This window comes from Rhipicephalus microplus, chromosome 3 (assembly GCF_043290135.1).
Source record: "Rhipicephalus microplus isolate Deutch F79 chromosome 3, USDA_Rmic, whole genome shotgun sequence".
Lineage (NCBI taxonomy): Eukaryota > Metazoa > Arthropoda > Arachnida > Ixodida > Ixodidae > Rhipicephalus > Rhipicephalus microplus.
The window spans coordinates 170,548,662-170,570,280 of record NC_134702.1 but is presented as its reverse complement, the minus strand read 5'-3'; the positions used below and the strand labels follow the sequence as shown (position 1 = coordinate 170,570,280).

The following is a 21,619-nucleotide window of genomic DNA, read 5'->3' as shown; positions in this document are numbered from 1 at the left end:
TAGCAGTTCAAGGCTGGGAAGATGGGCTTTAATCTTTAAGTTAGTAACGCTTGTGTGGCGCGAGTAATCGGAATATATAAACCTAGATGCTCTATTTTGGACAGATTCTAATGTTTTGGATAGATTAGGTTGGTGGGGATCCCAGACGGCGCAAGCGTATTCAAGCTTCGGACGGACTAGTGTTTGATATGCTAAAAGTTTAACAGAAGGGGGAGCAAGTCGTAGATTTCTTCTTAGGTAACCAAGGACTTTGTTTGCTTCGTTAGAAATGTTTGTTATGTGGGAGGACCAAGTAAGATCTGGCGTAATGTTTATACCTAAATATTTGTAGGAATTCACCAGGGATATTTCGCAACCAGAAAAAAAGTATGAAGTAGCCGGGTGAGATTTCCTGCGATGAAAAGAGATGACGGAGGTTTTCCTAATGTTCAAAGTCATGAGCCATTTTTTGCACCAGGTTTCTATAGTTATTAGATCATTTTGAAGGATCTGGGAGTCATTAGGGCAGTTAATAGGACGATAAATCACGCAATCGTCAGCGAATAGACGGATGGACACTCTTGGCTGGATTTTGCTGCCGGCGTTGATGTGGTCGTCACTCACCGTATTACTATACAAATTTATACATATGAAAACGCAAGAAAGAAAAATAATCTAGAAAAAGACTCCGGCTCGAGGAACCCAACTTGGGACCTCTAAGTTGTGAGTGCGAGACGTTAACCACTGAGCCACTGAGGAGCACATCCTTCAACATTCAAATGGCAAGCTGTTTTTATCTACCAGTTATCGCTGGTGACGGGCATCTTGGGGGGGGGGGACACTATCGTGTTTTCAGCATTACTAGCAAGACGGCGCAATGAACGCACGAAGCCTAAAGTCCCACTTCGTCAAGACGCGCCGACATGCGCTCTCATCTCCCATGTGCACTTTGCCCCACGAAGAGCAGGGGGTCGACTCTCACACGTGCGCCCTTGTCTCGCAGTGGGGAGGATTGTATGTTTTGGCGGGCCTTCAGCTTTTAATGGAACGATTCTGTTGTAGTTACCGGGCGCACAAAGGTCACTCCAATCATTGCTCAGTCTCCGTTTGCGAAAAGAGAGCGCTTTTAAAACACAGCAAAGTAACAACTGAGACCCCTATTCGCGTTCATCTGTATCTGAGAGTATGTTTCGTGCGTGCGAAACACGGGGCATGTTTCGATCTGCTGGCCAATCTGCACGTGACCTTCCAATTTGTTGCTATCGCTTTCATTACCTCGCCTTTGCGGCAAAGCTGTGACTTTTTTAACATGCACATTACCCAAAAAGGATTTTTTTCAGTGGCTTAAAAGTATTTAGTGCTAGCAGGCGGCAATCATTTTTGGTTGCAAACTGCTGCAATGGAAGAACAAAGAGCTGTGATATCATCTAGCCAGTTCCGGTTGCATGCTTTCTTTTCCAGCAATATTTTCATGTCACCAGCTCTTATGCCATGCAGCTGGCGGGGGCCCCATAACAGGCCATAAAAACATTGAATGAGTCCAAAAAGAAAGGTTGCTTTGTTTATGTTGAATTCCAATAGTGTACTTACGGCAGGCTTTTCCACTCTTTTTGTAGGAAGTGTGTTCCGATGGCAAAGTGAGGGCAGGAGTGGAGGGTTCCAATGAGAGAGCCAGAGTAGATTCAGAGCGAAGGTCACTTCTAGGAGCATGAAAAATTTCTCTGCCAAAATCAGGAGAGCGGACCGGAGCTTGGCGTGATGTGTTTTCTTTGAAGGGTCCTTGACAGCCAATTCTCACTTATGACCTGTGTTATGTGGGTTAATAAACAAGGTGGTGAAATTTCAGCACATTAGGCTGAGCATTCAATTTATAACGAGCATCTTTACAAACACACAGATGGCCAGAGAGTCTGGCAACACTGGTGCACATGCAAGCCGTGATGTAACAAGCCGCTTGCTTTGCCAGTGTCTGTATTTTGGCCAACAATCTTGTTTCATGGTCAGCCGCATGTACAACAGTGCAGTTGGAGCTTGCTTGAGTTCATCACCGAAAGTTGAAAAATTTGCAGTGGCTAAAACTTGAATAGAAGATAATGGCTTCATAAAGTACACGACGTCACATGCGCCATGGCAAAACCGTTGGTGGGCAGGGTTTATAGCCAACAACTTCTTGGGCTCATTTTGCTATGAACTATTTTTCAAAGTCCCTTTTTCATCTATGTACAGGCACAGTAGACCGACCCTCTACTTCAATTTTTGCTGTGAACTGCAATTTGGTGGGTGACCGTGTTTTGGCCCCTTTATTACCACATTTGTCTGTTTGCAGTGGTGTCGTGAGTCTTGCCAGTAATGGTAGATGACATGGGTGCGACTGGGCGAGCCATGCGGTATTGCTTCTGCTGCTCGGTAGTGGCAGCTCCAAATCGGAAAACTAATTGCTTCACGAGTGATTCATCGGACAGTGACTGCAACAATACAAATGTGGGTGCGAGTGTGAATTGGACTGAATTCGACTGTGCAATCGAATAGCTACAGGCAAGGTATTCTGGGTAACTCAAGCACTTCCTCCTCCTCCATGTTCTCATGCTTGCTCCAGCAGCACGGATTGTGTTCCAGTTGTGGATTTGGAGACATTGCTCTATGCCAGAGTTGAGTGCTCACTTGCAGAGTCCGTCATCTGCTCTGACTCTGCTATTGGAATCCAATATCACATGCGGTGCTGACTGAGCCCAAGAAAACATATATATATATGCTCTGATGTAGTTATTATAGAGAATGAAATTAATGGGTGCTAAAAGAAAAAAAGTCTGAGGTTACTGCCGTGATGTCACTACCAGGGATTTTTTTCTTGCATTTGTAGCTGCAATCTAGTTGCACTGAAGTATGCTGTTTAGTTGTGGCATTCTATATGACTTCTTGCCACATCAGCCCATGGGTATCATGACAGGTGGGTGAATGTTTTGAGCGACATTCGCCTGTATTTACAGGTACTGTTGACTGCTGTTTCTGAGGTGTAGGCCATGGACTTAGGATGCGGATCTTGTGTGTGCATGGTTCAGCCTAAATGCCTCTGAGTTGCCACGTGAGAAGGAGCTTTTGGGCTTTTTCTTTCTTGCAGTACATCCTGGTGCCTTCACGAAGAGCCACGGGTGCTGCCTTCCAGATCTTAATATCCCATCTGCTGGGTGACGCCAGCAGTCCATACATCGTTGGCGTGGTGAGTGATTTAACTGTGATCCAAGGACCGCATGCATCCAGTGTCTAATTGACAAGACCACCGAGTGCCCAGATTACTTAAGTGTCATGTGCATGAGCAGCTTTCCCCTGCAGGTGTGGGAGCTCTCAACACATGTGAGTGGCTTGAAGGGATCACTTGGGCAGCTGTTTCGAGCCTGCATTCTATGAAGAGCCCAGTATCTTTCACCAGTGGTTGGGCATATGTCACTAGTCCCGTTATCAGAAAGGCAATCATGGTGCTGATTCCAAGGGATGATGCGTCAGCACCACGAAAGTGCAGACAATTTAGTGTTGGTTTTTTTGGTGTGTAGCGAACGCCTGCTGTGGTAAAAAAAAAATGAGGCAGAGCTGAGGGTTGATAACAAAACAAAAATATATTCTTAAACAAGGAAGAACAAAACATACAATTATGCACTCTTGGCAATAATGCATAATGATGCAACTCACAAGGAACTCCGATAAATTCAAAACAATGAACACAAACAATAACACGCGCTCTAATGCAATCTCATACATTTACTAAACAAGGCACTTACAGACTAAAATGTTCGTCACACGTATTCAGTCCAATGTTCGTGGAGCAAAGCTTGAATGCTTTTCTTCAAGGAAACACACACTCAAAGTCCAGCGCCGGTTGTCGTCCCGCTGCATCCGAGGTTTTTCTTCCAGGAAACTCTCGCGTCGTCAACTGATCCCGCTTCAATAACGAAACTTTTTTGACAGTAACACATTAGTCACTCACGCGCTGCTACTGCAGAGCATGTTTTAGCCCGCGGGCGATAAGCACACACTCATCTCCTGCTTCTAAGACAAGCCTTCACCTGCAGGTGGAAAACTACGCTTCATCTCCTGCCTGTAAGACAAGCCTTTGCACGCTGGTGGAAAACTTTCTTCATATTCTTGATGCGTCTCCCTTCGCTGCTTGCTTATATGCACTAGCTCCTGGTTTCCTGAAATTTCTAGGCGTTTTCTCCGTCCGCCGCCCTGCCAAGGCTGTGGAAAGGGCGGGACCTCTCTTGTAATCTGATGCAACTATGCAGCACCACGCCCCTTTTCTTTTAGATGTTTCTAGAGTTCGCTCGGTGACAAGTGCGAGGAGGTTGATTGGCGTGGCGTCTTTTTCGAGGGGGCGAGTCTTTTGATGCTGTTTTTTCTTTATGCCGATTCTTGTTGCATCTGCTTGGCGCCTGTTTTTACGGAGCCCTTAGAAATCGGAGCCGTGCGCTATCTTGAGCGCTTGTTTGTGACAGCATAGAACCTCGGAATAGTAAGGACGTGTAATGGGCAACTAGCTTGGTCGTTCTTTCACACAAAATTGCGAGTAGTATTACTACATACCATAACTGCACAAACAAGTCTTCAATATCTATAAAAAAAAGCATCCACACATGTATTGCAGTAGCCCGGATAATTGGATTAAACGGTATCAATTCGTGTTCAGACTGAATAAGGCGTGCCCGTGTTGTTTCCATTTTCCTTCTACTGTCTCTGTCTGTGTGCGTGCCTTATCCAGTTGGAACATGAATCGACACTATGCAGCTTTTTGCCGTGAGAATAATTCATCAAAAATACAGTCAAATGGTCTTTGGTATCTGTTAACAGCATAAAGTGAAAAATTGTGCAGTGCTGTACAAAGAATTAGGCTACTTCTTCCGGGCATTTGCGCAAGCAGCAAAGATTAGGTGTTAGAAATAATACTAGTATTACTCATTTTCAACAAAGACCTTTTTTCGATGAGTGTACAACATGGGAACAGTGACTACATGCTTTGTGCAAGCACTGAAATGTACTTGCGTTCATTTATTCATCCACTTTTTTCTTGGTTCGCCATTATTGTTGTTTGGTTCTTACTGCAAAGGAGCACTCGCCCCTCTGCTTCCTCATCTTTTGTTCTCTCGGTCTTCCAAAAGCTTGCAGTGGTTAGAGAAAGTAATTTATGTTTTCATGAAATGTTATAATGAATACATTTTAGCCCGTTCAATTTGTTTCCAGAAATTAAATAAAATTTTATTTTAATCTCATGCTTTATCCTCCATGTGATGAATACAAAGCACTTGCACTATTTAGGAAATTCAGGGGCCCTTGCCTTATTAGGTAAATGGGGGCAAGCAGATCTTGATGTCTGTGGGACTGATATACTGATCTGCCTTCTTCCACTCTTTCTATCTTTCTATAACATTGTGCAGTCCTCCCTTATAACTGTTTGTTTCCTTCACATCGGGAATTCTCCTATCGTTCACGTGTTCAGCAATGCAGTGTTTCAGTTGCTGCAGGCAACAACCACAGCCGTGCATTGATATCTAGGCAGCAATCAAATGCAGCAACGTGAACTGACAATTCAAGATAGGAGAGAGTGTTGTGGACACTTCTTTCTTTATTGCACTCTTTGCTTCGGGTTGCATCACAACCATTTTGCTCAAGAACAAACCTGCGAGCCCGGCAACATGTTGTGATATATTAGAGTGCAGGGGATAGAAAAAGTTGTCTGTTTGGTGTTGTGCAGATATACGATGCAATCCTGGTGGGCCGAACGGATGTGGCGGCCCACTACTTCAGCCTGCAGTACGCCTTGTTTCTGCCTGTGGCTGTGCTGGTGTTGGGCAGTCTGTTCTTCGTCGTCCTCTCCTGGCACATTGTGGCTGACAGGGAGGACTGCGCTGCTCTCACCCGTGGTGAGTGATTGTTCTGCATGTCGGTACTCGTTTCTCCGATTCATTGTGGCAGGTCGCATCCGCGTGTCGTGTGGCCTGCCCCTTGCTCCTAGGCTGAAGCTAATCACAGCTTCTGCATTGCTTGCGCATACATTGTATTGATGTCGGATGCAGTAGACTGAACTCAGACTCATCCTCGAACAGTAAGACTGTGCGGATCATCTCTGTAATTTAATTCGCTGGAATAGGCCATCTCTGGAGTTTGAACAAAAATACTAGCTCCGAAGGAAACGGACAATTAGTAGAAAGGGACTGTTACCTTTCCTTTCTTGTGCTAGGGTTCAGTGCACTCCGGTTATTCCTTATACCTTAAAGATGTCTCTAACTTGAAAGCTCCTGTTGCTCTTTCTTTTTTTCTTAGTCACGGTAAGACCGTGCAGTTGTATATGGAATCTTCTTTACCGATGATGCCACTCAATACTGGGCAGTCATATTTCATCGGTGTTTGCCGACAAAAACTTCTTACTCTGGGCACATTCTATCCAGCTGTGGCATCTTAGTTTCCATATCGACAGAGATACAAATTAATCGCCTCTCTGTCGGTCAGTAGTCACGCTGGCTAGTCACAAAGGTCGAGTGACTACATTGTTACTTTGCCCGACAAGGCACTCTGTGGGCTTATCAGCTCTTCGGCTTGATTCAAGAAGCTGTTGAACCTGTTAGCGTTGCAGAAGCGCGACATCAGCGTGCACTGAAATTTGATGTAGCAGTGTCAGTGCTAGTTTCTGCTAGCAGATTAGATGCAAATGGCACCGTCACGAGACATTTTAGTGTGGCAGTGTTGCACTTCTTATTGTAAATGTTGGTCACTGTCAATCATAGAGCTTTCTAAAATTAACTAGAGAAGGCTCTGTCGCTGCGATCATTCAGCGACCATGGTAATGATGGATAGTACACAGATCTGCCTAGTCTTCGTACTTTCGGGCGGCGAATCGCACTTGTGGCTTCTTTTACTGCTGTGTTTCGGTTTTGTTTCAAGGGAAAGAATGAACCTCTTTTGAACTTTGTGACCCGATTTGAAATGGTAAGCTTAAAAGAATAAGGTGATGAAGTGCAACTGCTTAACATTTGCTGATTTTTGTTTCGTGAGAAAACAGCTCCAAGCCACGCGAACGCACACAGAGCCAGAAGTACGAAGATTAGACAAATCCTGGTACTACCCATCATTCCCATGCTTGCTGAAGCGCCGTGAGTTGCAGCTCCCATAGACACTAAATGCCAGAGTTCTTTCTAGTGAATATTTAGGAAACTCTATGCCGTCAATGGATGCCACTCATGGTCATTCACGGTGAGTCACTGGCACGAATGGGTCCTTAAGTACACGAGTAAAGGTGTGCAATGTGGTGCACGCTTGGCTGTTTCAGAGATGCTCAAGGGCTCGTCATGCTCATTTGACGACCCCTTGGATCGTGGCGACATGACCTCCTGCACTGTGCCCTTGCTGGAAGACAGAGTGGTGCGGAGGAAAGAGCGCGTTCACTGATCTGGCCTGCTACTATGTGCGTCCAGCAGGACACGCAATCGACCACATGTGCCTCTTGATCAATTCGCTCCATGCCTCATGCCAGTTCTTTGAGCATTTAGCAAATTGTGTGTCTGGGTTTTTAAGGGAAATTTTGTTTATCGTAGTAGTGTGGCTAGTGTACCTTCTTTTTTTTTTGTTCAGCCACAGTCACAGAGTTTTATAGTGCAGAAAACACGGTGCATAAAAAGTCTTTTCCACGTTCAAAAATTTTGTCGATTGTGCACCAACAGGCCCTAAATAGTTCTTGCCAAGGCCTTCTACCATTGATGTCAGAGAAGATTTTACTATTTTTGGTAATTCACTGTTTTCCTATTCACTTCAGGCACTGCACGATACGAATGTTATGGTTGTGAACGTGTTGTATAGTGCACATGTTTTTTTTATAAGGGTTGAACAAAGTCTTACCATTTTATTTTCTAGAATAGCTCATTTTGGGTTAGTAAATATTGATATGAAGGGATCATCAGTTAGTGCTCATTGCTATGAGCAGCACATTACTCCAGTTAAACCTGATCAGCATTGCTACATTCTTTCATCAGCCTTACATATTTGGAAAATATAGTTGAGAACAAGTGTAAATCAAGTTACATATTAAAAAAGAAGTCAATCGAGAAAAAAGAAATGATGTATTTCAGACGTAAGGTAAAGCTGCGAGCGTGGTGGAAATGTGACATGCCGTTTTTTGTTGGGGAAAAAATAACAGCACCTCCAAGTATATGAATTCTGCGAACAAGTTTCTGGCACCCTTTGTTCTCATTTGCGGATCAGTTGTTCGTGTCAGTATCTGTTGTGAGTCGGGTTACTTTTTTGTTTGCTTCATTTTCTCCTAGTTGTCTGAACAATACACGTGTTTGTGTGTGTGGCCATATTGAATTTTTAATGCTGTCTAATGAAAATTGAAAACATGTCTCAGTCGCCATTGATAAAAAACTGTCCCTAAATGTGTCAAATCGCTATAAAGTTGCTTCAAGGCACTCAGTATTTGGTTGCAACAACAAGAATGAGGTAATTGTTGTATTTATGTATGTTATAGTGACTCATCTTAACTAAGTTGCAATTAAATATTTCTTTATTCTAAAGTCATGGATGCTTACTTCTGGCATAAACAGAATAAAATCTCAGGCTAGGAATAAAGTAGAAAATTCATACTTAGTTATGTTCAGTTTTTGCAAACAAAATCCCTGCTTTTCACATTGCTTGAAGGAAGTGGCTTGTCGCACGACTGGTTAAACGTGATACTGTCTTTAGAAAAGTAATCATATATATCAGTACACTGTAGAATGAAGTTAAGTGAGGACAATCTTATAGTGCAGAAGGTTCAATTCAGCCAAAGTACAACTTATTTTGCTCTTTCTCAGCCTCTACTTGCTGCAAACAGTAAGAACGAATGGTGTACACAATTGTGTACATAGCGTCTCAAAGGGTCAACTTATCTTTGCAGTCATTTTTGGTGTTGATCACCACGAACACTAGGCAATTTCACGTCATTTCACTTTTGCGATATTTGGATGTCGTTTTGCCATTTTCTATATCAAACTCTCCCGTTCCACTTCTCTCTTATTGTGTCCATGCCAGGCCATCCAGCAGCATGAAATATTTGGCGGGTACATGCCACATTGTTTTGTGTTTTCTTTTTACTTTCCTGCCATGTTATTTTTTCTGTATCCTAAGCTGACACTAAGATGGGAAGTACAATATCAATTTTTCTTTTCTCTAACACTTGTGCTAGAAGTAAGCACCAAGTGCCCAAGCGTAGACTTGGAAAGTCTTGAGGTATTGCAAGGAGCTATTCAGATAGGCTTTGCATTAATTGAACTCAACCGTGTTCTCAAATCATAGACCAGCTTGATGAAATGTGTCCTAAACCAATTATGACTTTATTGCTCTATGAAGAGTAAATGTGGCAGCTCAAAGTACTTTTTCTAGATTGCATTAAAATATGCGCAAAACTGAGTTGATCTGCCATGTAGCGTTATGTGAGTAGGCATTTGGCATCACGTGCACTGAAATGTTTTCAGTGAATTTTCAATGAAAAGTATAATAGATTGGTTGATCAGAAGCAAAAATTCGATTGTTTTTAACAAATTCTGCAGGGCACTTTTGGTGGGGCATTTTCAGTGGATTTTTAGAGTAATTTTAGCAGATAATGACTATTTTTTTTACCATGTTTTAATGGGATCTCATGCTTTTGCTTAATGGCAGCTATGATTGGCTGTACTTGACAATGTAGCAACTTTGATGAGGGGCTAATTTCCAACTAATAATGTAGACAAGCTTTTTTGAAGGATTTTCAGTCGGGACTTTCTTGCATTACTGTTTCAGTTATAACAAACCGACTTAAAAAGTGTATTTGAAATGTTCTTCATTGCCGTTTTCACTGAAGCTTTTTCCAGGCCTCAGTAGGGTTACGGGAATTTTCAGCTGTAGATCTGATGCTATTTTAGCAGTAATTTTTCTTGAAAAAATGCCAGTATATAGAGGTATCCGAGACATGGAGCCATCTGAGATGTGTGGCTTGAGCTTCTGGACAGTTCTGAGATATTTAGCAAATGCCATAAGCTAGCGCTTCGTAATTGGCGTGTTCACCTTTGATGCTCATGGGACAATACCTTGTGGAACTTCAAAACTGCGAGAGCGCACTCCTCGGAGATGTTCAGTAATTATCCTGTTTTGCATCAAGCAAGATATGCTGTTTGTAAAAGCTGTTTCTTTTTTGTGCCCTGTCAAACAAACTCGAAGAATATGTGAGCCTTTTGACCAAAGTGTTTTGGCTGCCTGTTCTTTGGTACGAACCATGTATTTGTTCTTTTACTCCATTTACCTGCGCTGGAGGTGAACCAGCACATTTTTTATTATGAGCTTTCTCGCTACTACTACTCTGAACATGCACTTTATACAGGGGTACATTCTGTAGCTTTGGTGTGTTGGGCTTTACAGAAATGCTAGCCTTCTGTGGCTGGCAATGTAGTGGCACACAAGTGAAGCTGCTACATTTCATAGGTGCTTACAGTAATACCTCGTTAACTCAAACTCGCATAGCCTTGCCGCGGTGGTCTAGTGACTAATGTATTGGCTGCTGACCCGCAGGTTGCGGGATTGAATCCCAGCTGCAGCGGCTGCATTTTCGGTGGAGGAGAAAATATTGTAGGCCTATGTGCTCAGGTTTGGGTGCACGTTAAAGAACCCCAGGTGGTAGAAATTTCCGGAGCCCTCTACTACGGCGTCGCTCATAATCATATGGTGGTTTTGGGATGTTAAACCCCACATATTAACCAAAACATCACTTGAACTTGCATGTCTCGAAAAATCGACTAAGTTGAAATTTTTCGCGGCACCAAACATTTTTTTATACGTCCCATGTATCTTTTTCCCTTTATCTCTATTTTGGGTCGGATTGCAAATAACTCGAAATCTTGACTGGGAGTGGAACGAAAATTCTGCTGTTGGACCATTTCACAAGATTTGCACAATGCTGCCACGGCTGAAGTCCATCGCTTTTTTTTTTTTTTTTCTCATTTTGCTGCGCCTGCTACTACGTTGATGCTTTCCGGGAACGCGAAGAGCGCGAAATATCAGCCCAGCGACATATCAAATTTGTCAAGCAAACCTGTGGCACGTTATGTGCCACATGCGCTGAGCAGAGATGCAGTGTACTAGAAGAGGGCAGTGGGCTCACTTTCCGGCGGAGGCTCTGTGGTCAGATGGCTCCGCAAACGTTGCCAATTCATGCTTTTCTATTTGCTCGGGCGGCGACGCTTGCATTGTCATCACTAGAACTTGGGAGGACGGTTGTGGCTGAAAGAGGCGGCCAGCTCTTCCAGACGAGCAGTTGCCAAGTCACGTTTCATTTCGGTAGACGTTTTAGCGCCAAGTTTTTTTTTTTTTTGCCGGAGCGTTTAGCTGTATGCAGCATTCGTCAAATTAGTGTGCCTTTTTGTGCCCGTTCTACGCCACGTCGGAAAAACCAGTGCCGCTACGGGCCAAACAGACTATGTGTACGTGAAGGGCGAGTCGAAGCTGTCGTTTCTTGTCAAAAATTCAGAACAGGCCTAAAGAATGCGAAAAGAACATGTCAGAGGGGACAGGCCCTTGGAAAACACCAGTGCAGTGCACGAGCTCCACTTCGAACTGCGCCATGCGCTTAGAAGCTATGTGCACATTATCGATGTAAAAGAAGTGTGTATACCTTGTGGGAGACCCAATCTTCGCTGATATGCTGTGCCACGATTCTTCCCAATTTGCCAGCCTACCTTAGAAAAAGCCGATGAAAGAGAGGAGCGTTCTTAAAAGGAAGACGCCAGAAACTTCAGACAGACAATCATAAGCGTGCTTAGAGTACCCTATCAGAGGAAAGGAGGGGGGCAAAGGTTCATTGCAGCACTTCCCCCATCTCCCTTATTGAATGGTGGTCAATAATGAAGAAAAATGATAGTCCCCAGAAAACTATCATTCGTGCTACATCTAAAGTAGAATAAAAATAATCAAGGCACAATTTTTCGCTCTAGCAGAGTGAAGGCACAAACCCAGCAAGCATACCTGCATTTTTGAGCTTGGCAAAGAAGCGGGCATGCTCTATTCTCTGATTAGGAACTGGAAGGTGAATTGTCAATTTGGTTGATTGGGCGAGTTGGTGATACATAACTGTTTTGAAATGAGACCGCACTGCTTAGACGCGGACAGAAAGGCGGGGACAAGTGCCTGAAGGTGAAATTTAAGCATAGTCTTGATACAAAAAACTAAGTCTACACGGCTACTGACGATGTAGGATAATACATGGAGGCGGAAATGTTGTAGGCCCGTGTGCTCAGATTTGGGTGCACGTTAAAGAACCCCAGGTGGTCTAAATTTCCGGAGCCCTCCACTACGGCGTCTCTCATAATCATATAGTGGTTTTGGGACGTTAAACCCCACATATCAATCAATGTAGGATAATACATCGTCAGTAAAAGGACGATGTAGGAAACTACATCGTCCCTTTTCGCGAGCTGCCTTGCAGGGGCAAATGCTTGGGTGTTGACAGGGGGTAGAAAAGGGGCACTTGCCCTCTCAAGCCACACCAGCACCATCCTCCACCTAAGCTATACCAGCAATCCCCCCTCACCAAGATTATGTGCAACCCAAGTTTGTACCCCCAAGACAAAATCTCGCCTACGCTCACCAGGAAATGCAATGTGGTCGAAAAAGATATAGTGAATATGCAATGAACTCAAGTGCACCAAAGGCCCCGCTGCGTTGGTCTAGTGGCTAAGGTACTCGGCTGCTAACCCGCAAGTCACGGGTTTGAATGCCGGCTGCGGCAGCTGCATTTCCGATGGAGGCGGAAATGTTGTAGGCCCGTGTGCTCAGATTTGGGTGCACGTTAAAGAACCCCAGGTGGTCAAAATTTCCGGAGTACTCCACTACGGCATCTCTCATAATCATATGTTGGTTTCGGGACGTTAAACCCCACATATCAATTATCAAGCGTGCCAAAATAAAAAATGGCATTAACTGTGTGGCACTAAAAAAAGAAGGAAGAAAGAAAGGCATGAATTGTGTTGGCTGTTATCCGGCTCACTCTTTGCAATTTCTGTCGCAGAAAAAAATGGAAAAAAGATAAACCAAAAGGAACAGGCGCCCTCACTATAGTCAAATAGCAGTTAATACTAGCAAGATTGTTTCAAATATAAAAGAATTGTGTGTCGCAACTCGCGTGCGGCCAGTGGTGAGCAGATTTTTCAAGTGAAGCTTCTTTTGAAGTTGCCTGTGGCACCACCTATCCTATGCAATGCCAGCTGCGTCAGAGGAGCAGCTGAGTAAGCCCACTGCCCTCTTCCAGTACACTGTAGCAGGGAGGCCCTCTGCCCACTCTTGGCGTCGATGGTCTCGTTCGCTTTGTGCAGTGCACATGATTTTTTCTGAGGTGTGCTTCCCGTCCATCTGTGCGAATCAAGCGGTACGTATTTTTCGCTCACTGTGAGGAGCGGCAACTTAGCGGAAGTGCGGCATGCATGGCGTCATAGCTGCGGAAGTCGCTAACGCTGGGGAAAAAAATTAAGGAAGTGGAGAAAGGAGGCCAAACGAAATCGAGCATCGTGCAGGAACTCGTCATCCTTTTGTGTATGCTTTTGATCATGCTAAAAACAAACAGAAGGTGCTTGATGAATTTCAGCAAAGCTTCTCCAGTCAGCGCAAGCGGGTTCGAGGGTCGAAGTTCACAGATGTTGAAGCGGCATTGATGTTTCGCGGTTGCGAAATGCCATAGTGGTCAACTTTTTCGTCACCACATCAGTAGTGATGAAGAAAACACACGCTCTGGCCTTGCAAATGGGGCACACAGACTTCAGTTGCAGCAGCGGCTGGTTTGACCACTTCAAAAAAAAGAAACAGTGTGGTGTATAAGTCAGTGCACGGCGAGAGCGGCACCACAGACGCAGCGACTGCAGACAATTAGCGCAGCAGCTGGTTCACCGAGTTGCGGGAGAGTTACACTGACAGCGAAATTTTCAACCTTGAGGAGGCAGCCCTTTTTTTTAAATGTTTCCGTGGCGCACCTTCACACCGAAGGGCGGTGTGTGTTTGAGAGTGAAACAATGGAAGGACAGGGTCACTGTCCTTTTCGGGGCAAATGCCACAGGTGAAGAGAAGCTGCCATTACTCATAATTGGCAAAGCTCTTAAGCCTAGGTGCTTTAGAAATGCACAACTGCCGAATGGCACTATCTATCTTACTAATAGAGCAGTGTGGATGACTGCTACTTTTTTTTTAAAGGTATGGTCGCTCCATAGATAACAAGATGGCCAAGAAAAACAGAACATTTTCGTTCATTGTCCACAACTGCCCAGGCCACGGCAAAATAGAGAATTCAGAGGTAGTGAAAGTGGAGTTTCTGCCTGCAATAATGACGTCTGTGCTGCAGCCGATAGACCAAGGTGTTGTCAAAGTGGCCCGAAAAGTCTACCGAAACACCATTCTCCATAAAATTTTGTTGTCTTATGAAAATAGCAAAGGCTACAAAATTTGCCTTGCTGGGAGCTGTGCACCTTTTCAGAAGCGTTTGGCGGCAAGTTCGCGCAGCGACTATCGCCAACTGCTTTACGCACGCTTAGTTTTCACGTCGCGCTAGTTTGCCAGAAGCAGAGACGGCAGAGACAGAGTACTTCACAGACTGTGAGGAACATTTTGAAGAGGTAGTGAAGCTTACAGGTAACGGTGCCACTGAAAATGATGGGACTTTTCTGGAGTACGCGCTGTGAGCAGGATGTGGCGATGACCACAGAAATGATGGACGTCGAAATCGTTCAAACGGCCACTAACGTAGGAGACTGCGGAGACAACAACGATGATGAACCACCTCAAGAGGTGCTGACATCTTCTGAGCCAAGAAATTTACTGCACTTGCTTCGAGATAAGGTTGAGTGCAGTGACGGGGAAGATCAATTGATGCAATGCGTGAAGAATCTGGAGGATGCCTTCTGAAACTAGAGAACGATCACAAAGCAGACGAGCATTACGCAGTTTTTCTCTGCTAAATAAAATGGCAGTTGGGCAACACCCAGCCAGTTGAAGTCTCTTGTATGTTACTTTTTCACTTTTAAACCTGTAGGAGAAGAATGATGAGAAACTGCCGCTGAAGAGCAGTAGTGGTTTTTGTAAAAAGCGCTCATTTTCCCCGGCAATTAGCACCACTCTGTTATCTTGAAAATCCATTTATCACGAAAATTTTTTTTGGTTTTTATGACTTTGAGTCAACAAGATATTACTGTATTTAAAAAAAAAGTTTATTTGATACTGGTATGAAAAGTTTTGATCATAGCAGATATGCATTTGCCTTCATTTCCATTGCTATTTGTGCACAATATGGGGCAGGGTATGTCTGCTTTCATGGCAGCTGTCTTTTACACACTATGAACATTATCTACCCAATAGAGTCTGTACATGTTTGATCCCAATGAGAATACAATATAGTCTGGTGCATATTTGTTCACTCAAGTTCGCATGTAACAAACTTATGCCCTCGCTATCATCACAGCGTGTGCTCATCAAATGACTGCCTTGTCATGAAGCCGGAAAGTTATGTTTAGTTTGCAATATTTGTTTCTAAAGCAAGACTGGAAGCTGTAATTCTGAGGCTGTCCAGAGCTGCCTCCTATCACTTAGGTCTTCAGGAGAGAATATTTTGTACATATTTCTATTTTTCTACCTGGTAGTGTCATTGGCAGATAGTACTAATGTTTAAAATTAGTTTGATAAATGCTAAGCAGATTTTTGTTTCAATCGTTTCTGCTCAGCACGAAAATGTTCTGCAGTACTCTGTTGCTATACTGTAAGACCCCAATTAGTTGATGTTTAAGATGACAGGGCCGTCCAGTCATAAGGAAGTGTGCAGTAATTTAACTTTTTAAATAAGAATGGAGTGCAGTGTAGTTTATGTTCTTATGACCTTGCACATTATGTTATGTTTGTAACTATCAAGCTTGTTGGGACCATGTGACTTTTTATGCCCAAATGAATGAGAAATGCAGCATAAACACAAAAGCATAATGGCTCACTTTCCTTGTAAAGTAAGGTACGCTTACATGCTGTGGCAGTTTTAAACACACACTCACACCTTAAACCTCTCCACACTTTTTTGCAGGCATATAAGTTTATGTGTAAGATAAGTGTCTTGTGTAATCGTTCAGAAGGCAATCATCGCGCTGCATAGGTGAAGTAGTGCAATTTTGAGAAGAACAAAGGGGATGGGAAACACACCTAAACAAAGTTCAGCCCCATCAAACTTCCTTTAGAAGGTGACTTTCAAAGTAATTGCAAGTACGTAGTGTGCAAGAGAGGATACTGCACGAGAAATTTCAATAGTGAAGCTTAGTACTGGAACACAATTTACCTACCTGCAAATTGAGCACAGGATTATGTAACCAGCAGAAAGCATGAAGCAGTTGTTTTTTATTCCATTAACTCTTAAAATCATTCTTGTGTGCTTTTCTTCGAGAGTAATTGGCCATCATGTGCTGGGTTGTGGGGCCCTTTTGCAATTCGCAGAGCTGCACTTCACAGGAAGTGATGATGATGATGCCAACGTATGGGAACTGTAGGTCCTCTTCGTATTGTGCAGCGCTGCAACAACGAGTACCAGGATCCCGCTTCACGAATCATGCTTAGCACTTCATTGTTTAAAGTTACAGTTTGTTAGCTATACTCGGGTGCAACTAAAGAAAAAAATGATGGCTGTGCCAAGAGTCATTTCTGTGCCTCCCACAGAGATTATTTTCTTAAATTCTTTGTCCAATTGTGCCTAATCATTTTTACAACGTCAAGAGCTTTTCGTTTGTTTCATATAGTTCACTTCGTCTATAGAGGCTTGCGTTTGTGTCATTTGTTTTAGGTAGGAAGTTCGGACATCCTGGGGAATTTCATCCGAGATGCTGTCATCGCTTCTCAGCCTAATGTAGTAATTTAAGTAGAAATGATGAACTCTTAATTTATGATATGTGCAGTAGCTAAATTAGCTAAGAAAGGGTTCTTGCAATTCTAGAAAGAACAAGCTAGCACGACTGTCCTTCACTAGTGAAGGGCAAATGCGCCTGGTTCTGTGAGCGGAGTTGCCATTTCTTCTTAGGTTGTCACAGAGTAAAAAAAAAAAAAAAAAAAATGGCATGACACTGCAGTGAACGACAAAATGCTAGTGTTCAGTGGATAGCTGTGATGTTCCTCATATTGGTAATTGTAATCTTGTCTGCAAAAATGAAACAGTCTTCTCGTATTGTTTGCACTGTTAACTTTTTTTTATAAGTTAAATTCTTTTGTAAGTTTTGTGGATCAATGCACACGACCTGCAGCTCAATGTGTAGCTGTTGCCAATCGTTATACCTATATTTTGCTGTTGCCTTAGACACTGCTAAGCACTGACTACCACTTGCTCGTCTAGCACATATATTTCGAAGGCTCTGAGGCAATATTAAATGTGTGTGAGCATTATCGCAGCAGTGAGCTTTTAAGTTGCATTCTCTTGCTCTGCCCTGCTTAAGTTTATCAGAAACGCTGTGGGTTTTTCGTTTAATTACTGAAATGATTGTTTTTGTGGTGATGATTACATCATCTGTAGTGTTTGCTTGGGCTTTTGATCAGTACTGAGTTAGCATTTTTGTGGTGATGATTGCATCATCTGTAGTGTTTGCTTGGGCTTTTGATTGGTACTGAGTTAGCAGTTGAGTGTCATGCACATCAAAAGTAGTGGGTATGGCACGCCCTTGAAGTTATCAAAAGTTCCTTCCTAGCATTAGTTTTTTTCTCCTGATACAGCACTGTCTCTGACAAGTGCTCATTACTGGTGATCAAGACTGTGGATCGGAGTGAAAGGGGGGGCTCTACGTGTACAAAATTTGTCTGTGTTTTGAGCAGATGCTTGTCGTTCTTTGCTGATGATCACTATGCATTGACTGCCCTGTGCAAAGTTGTGACGACATGTCAGGCTCCCATTGTGATCTTTTGGCATTAATGCTGCTGCCACCAACTGGTGGCTGTCTTGTTTCACATAGGCAAATGTGCTTATGTAAATGATGGGAATGGGACCAACCCTGTGTCACTGTTTATGGTTTCCTTTCCTTCGCTTCTCCTGTGCACTGCTTTATTAACACTGTTGCTTAATGGACTCATTGAGCATACATGTGTCGCTTGATACAAGAATTATTGCAATATTTATCGCCTGATTTTACCACCTTAAAAGCTGTTCGACTACAATGCATGGTAAATGCATGTTACTATTTTTAGAACATTCATGTCCTAGGAAATTAACAGCGTGTTTTGAAGTGAGGTGCTAGAGCAACCACCGTAATGCCTGTTGCTGACCCTTTGATCAGCTTACGAAACTGATCGGTCGCATGTGGACACTGCTAAATTACAAAAGCACCGCAAGCCATCTTTAAGATGCAAGTACATGTTTACTGTGGCCACATTATATATCTAGAAAAGTTGGCCAGCCAAGCTAATCTATTCGTCACTGCACTCACACATTCAGAATGTGCCATTTCAAGTTTCTTTTTTGGGGTAGTTGAGTTTTTCGCTTTGAGAAGACATAAGTCAAGCTCTTCAACAAACTAATAATTGGTTTAGTATCATTGGAAAATTTTCTAGTCTTGCATTTTCATTTTTGCCTCTGCAAATGAATACTACTATATGCAGTTATAAAAGGACGTTGTCCTTTTCTTTTCTTTTTAACTTTTAAGGGGTGTAAGCCTTACGTGAGGCAAGCCTAGGGTTACTTATGGAAGCCTCAAACAAACATTGCCGTGTTACATATCCACCATAATGTTCTGTGTATGCAGCCTAGGTCAGTGAACTCACTTAGTCGACTCATTCAGACTCAAATGGAGCCATAAGTCAGAGTCTGGGTCAGTAATATTTAGGTGAGTTTTAGTCCTAGGGAGCACTCTTTAGTGTGAATTAGAGCGAGTGCGGCAGAGGAAAATTTTGGTGAGTTTGAGTAGGATGAGTCAAAAACGCAAGATAAAGTTCCCGAGTGATTCTGAGTGAGTTCCACTTTTTTTTTTTTGCCGACCTATGGATCTTCAGCAATAAGTTCAGCCTTACCTGGATTCATGTTTATAGTAATCACATCTACTCACACATATTTGAATATATAGCCATTGCATTTTCTTTTATCAGAGACTCGAATCACATGGGTGCTTTGACCTCCCCCAGCGAGCTCTTCGAGTGAAGTAACTTATAAATATACCTTATGCTGTCATCTAGCTCTTTCAACAAAATGACCTTACTTATTCGTGAGAATTCGTAACTCGTTACTGTTAAAGAGCATTGACATCATGTTGGATAAAGCTAATATTATAGGCTATCAGATTCATGAGTTGACTCACTCCCGCTTACTCAAGCTCAGATTGAATCATGAGTTTGGGTTCGTAACGTTTTGGTGAGTCTGAGTCTGAGTGAGCCATTAGCACAAAATATATTTCGTGAGTGAGTCCGAATAAGCTCTGCAAGCTTTTTTGACCTGTAGTATGCAGTCTCTTATACTTGACAGTTCCAAAAGGCACAGAAGTCTAGGTCAGCTGGTACATATTGCAGTAGACTCCCAATAATTCAAACTCTGAAGATTAATACTTTTGGTTAGTTCAAACAAAATTCAAATTTTTGGTTGGCCCTCTATTCTTTCAATGTATTTAAAAGCCTGTTAATTCAAACTTCATCGTTTGGTTAATTCATACTTTTTGTAGTTCCACACTGGGAAACATCCACTGCTTTCCCACTACTGTTTAAAAATTTGCATCCTTTTATAATTCTAACAGCCTAGAAATTAAAAATAAGTGCCTCAGGTCTTCAAGGGAAAGGACTTTCTCAGTAAACAAATGTTTAAACTAAGCATACGCATGGTAAACCACAATGCATCTCAACTGGTATAGAGAGCTTTGTGCATATAGCAAAAAAGCAGTTGGAAATTCACGATTTCTTTAAAAGGCCTCATCAGTAATAAATAGCCAAGAAACTCTTGGACCCTACGCCTCTGCTTTATGTTCATAGGGTGCAGTTAGGGTTTAAAAATGCCTCAACAAAATTTAAGTGTGACAAAATCAACGAGACCTTCCGATAATTAAATTTTCTTAATAATTAAAACGAAATACAGAGGTTCCTTCAAGCTTGAATTAACGAGAGTTGACTGTAAATGGTTTTAATAGTGCCAAACGTATGGATGGCTACGAGAACATTGATAACACTTTTATTGTCATAGTCTTTGTAGCTACCTCGTAGGTTTCATTCTATTATAACCATACATATTATTTATATGTGGGGTTTAACGTCCCGAAACCACCATATGATTATGAGAGATGCCGTAGTTGAGGGCTCTGGAAATTTTCACCACCTGGGGTTCTTTAATGTGCACTCAAATATGAGCACGCAGGCCTACAGCATTTCTCGCTTCCATCCAAAATGCAGCCGCCACAGCTTCGATTCGATCCTGTGACCCGTGGGTCAAGAGCCGAGTACTTTATTCACTAGACCACTGCGGCGGGACAACCATGCATATTAATATTGCTCCTTTTTGTCACAAGAGAAATACGTCCAAAAGCATGACTAACACTACAGATCTAGCACCATAGCATGGCTAACATCATTGCAGTGCACACTATCTGCGTTGGGGGGTCCAGTGGGATAATCTGACAATGATAATACTGGTCATTAACTGGATGGTAACTAGTGTCACATGGTAGCTACTTGTGGAAAATGACCGCATCCACATTTTTACATGGGCAACGTTTTGTGGAGATTTCCTTCTTTAAGTTCTTCTGCATGCCCTAGAATTGGGGAGGATTTTGATGGGTATGGTACTCGAAGAAATGATGCGTGATTTAACAAATGTTACATTTAATTTCAAGTATCTGTGCCTGTTGTACGGAGGTTTGACTGCATTAACATTGTGCAGTGCCAAGATCTGCTCTCCTTCCCAAGTCAAATTTTGATGAATCTCCTTGTTGCTTGTCCTTTCGATTCTTGCTGTAGGCCAGACGGACCATCCCGGTGGCGAGACGCATGCGGGCCAGTCGCTGCCCAATGTGGCAGAAGACAGAGGTCGCCTCATTCCCCACGACAATTGATACCTCGAGCTGAATGCAACCGTTCCCCCCTCCTTCGACATTGATGGATACCCTTTGACTTCGCCACTCCTAGTGTGCATTTGTACTTTGCCCAGCATCGCTTCCTTCGCTGTGAGTGATCAGGCCAGCAGACTAGCTACGATAGCAGTGCAAGATTCAAGGATCAGTGCTTGCCAAAGTGATTGTTGGATGTTACAATGAACATTTCATACGCTAAGCACTGTAGAAGCAGTGGGCAGTCATTGGGTGTGGTCATCTGCAAAGAACTCTTGCAATGGATGGTTGACATATCATAGACTGTTGTGTGAGCTTTGAGCCATTCAAGTGTGAAGTGTGCTATTGTGAACCTTCCTCGAGCAGGAAGCCTGTACCAGTACCTTTCTTACATGGTCACTTCGATATTGTTTCATGTGGCAATAATTTGTAATTGTTAATAGATGAACGTGGCTATTGCCTAGTCATGCAATCGTGTGATCTATACATTGTTTCGTTTACAATCACTGCAGTTTTTTTTTGCATGAAGATAAGCATCTGTACTGAGAGTTTCGTTACTTCTCTCGTGCGGTAACACCTAAAAATTT

The 21,619-nt window shown here is 43.0% G+C and overlaps 1 protein-coding gene across 2 annotated transcripts in view; it reads left to right on the top strand.

Annotated features, from left to right (window-relative positions):
- Positions 1-21,318, top strand: part of LOC142804020 (protein spinster homolog 3-like) — a 119,162-nt gene extending 97,844 nt beyond the window's left edge. The window contains exons 9-12 of one of the 2 annotated variants that reach the window (XM_075890496.1): positions 3,098-3,196; positions 5,720-5,888; positions 7,292-7,426; positions 20,944-21,083. In XM_075890496.1, the coding sequence (XP_075746611.1) occupies positions 3,098-3,196; positions 5,720-5,888; positions 7,292-7,410 (387 nt within the window). In that variant the 3' untranslated portion in view covers positions 7,411-7,426; positions 20,944-21,083. Of the gene's footprint in view, positions 1-3,097; positions 3,197-5,719; positions 5,889-7,291; positions 7,427-20,943 lie in introns of both variants that reach the window. The other variant, XM_075890497.1, reaches the window with a different exon arrangement.
- The last annotated feature ends 301 nt before the right edge of the window (positions 21,319-21,619 follow it).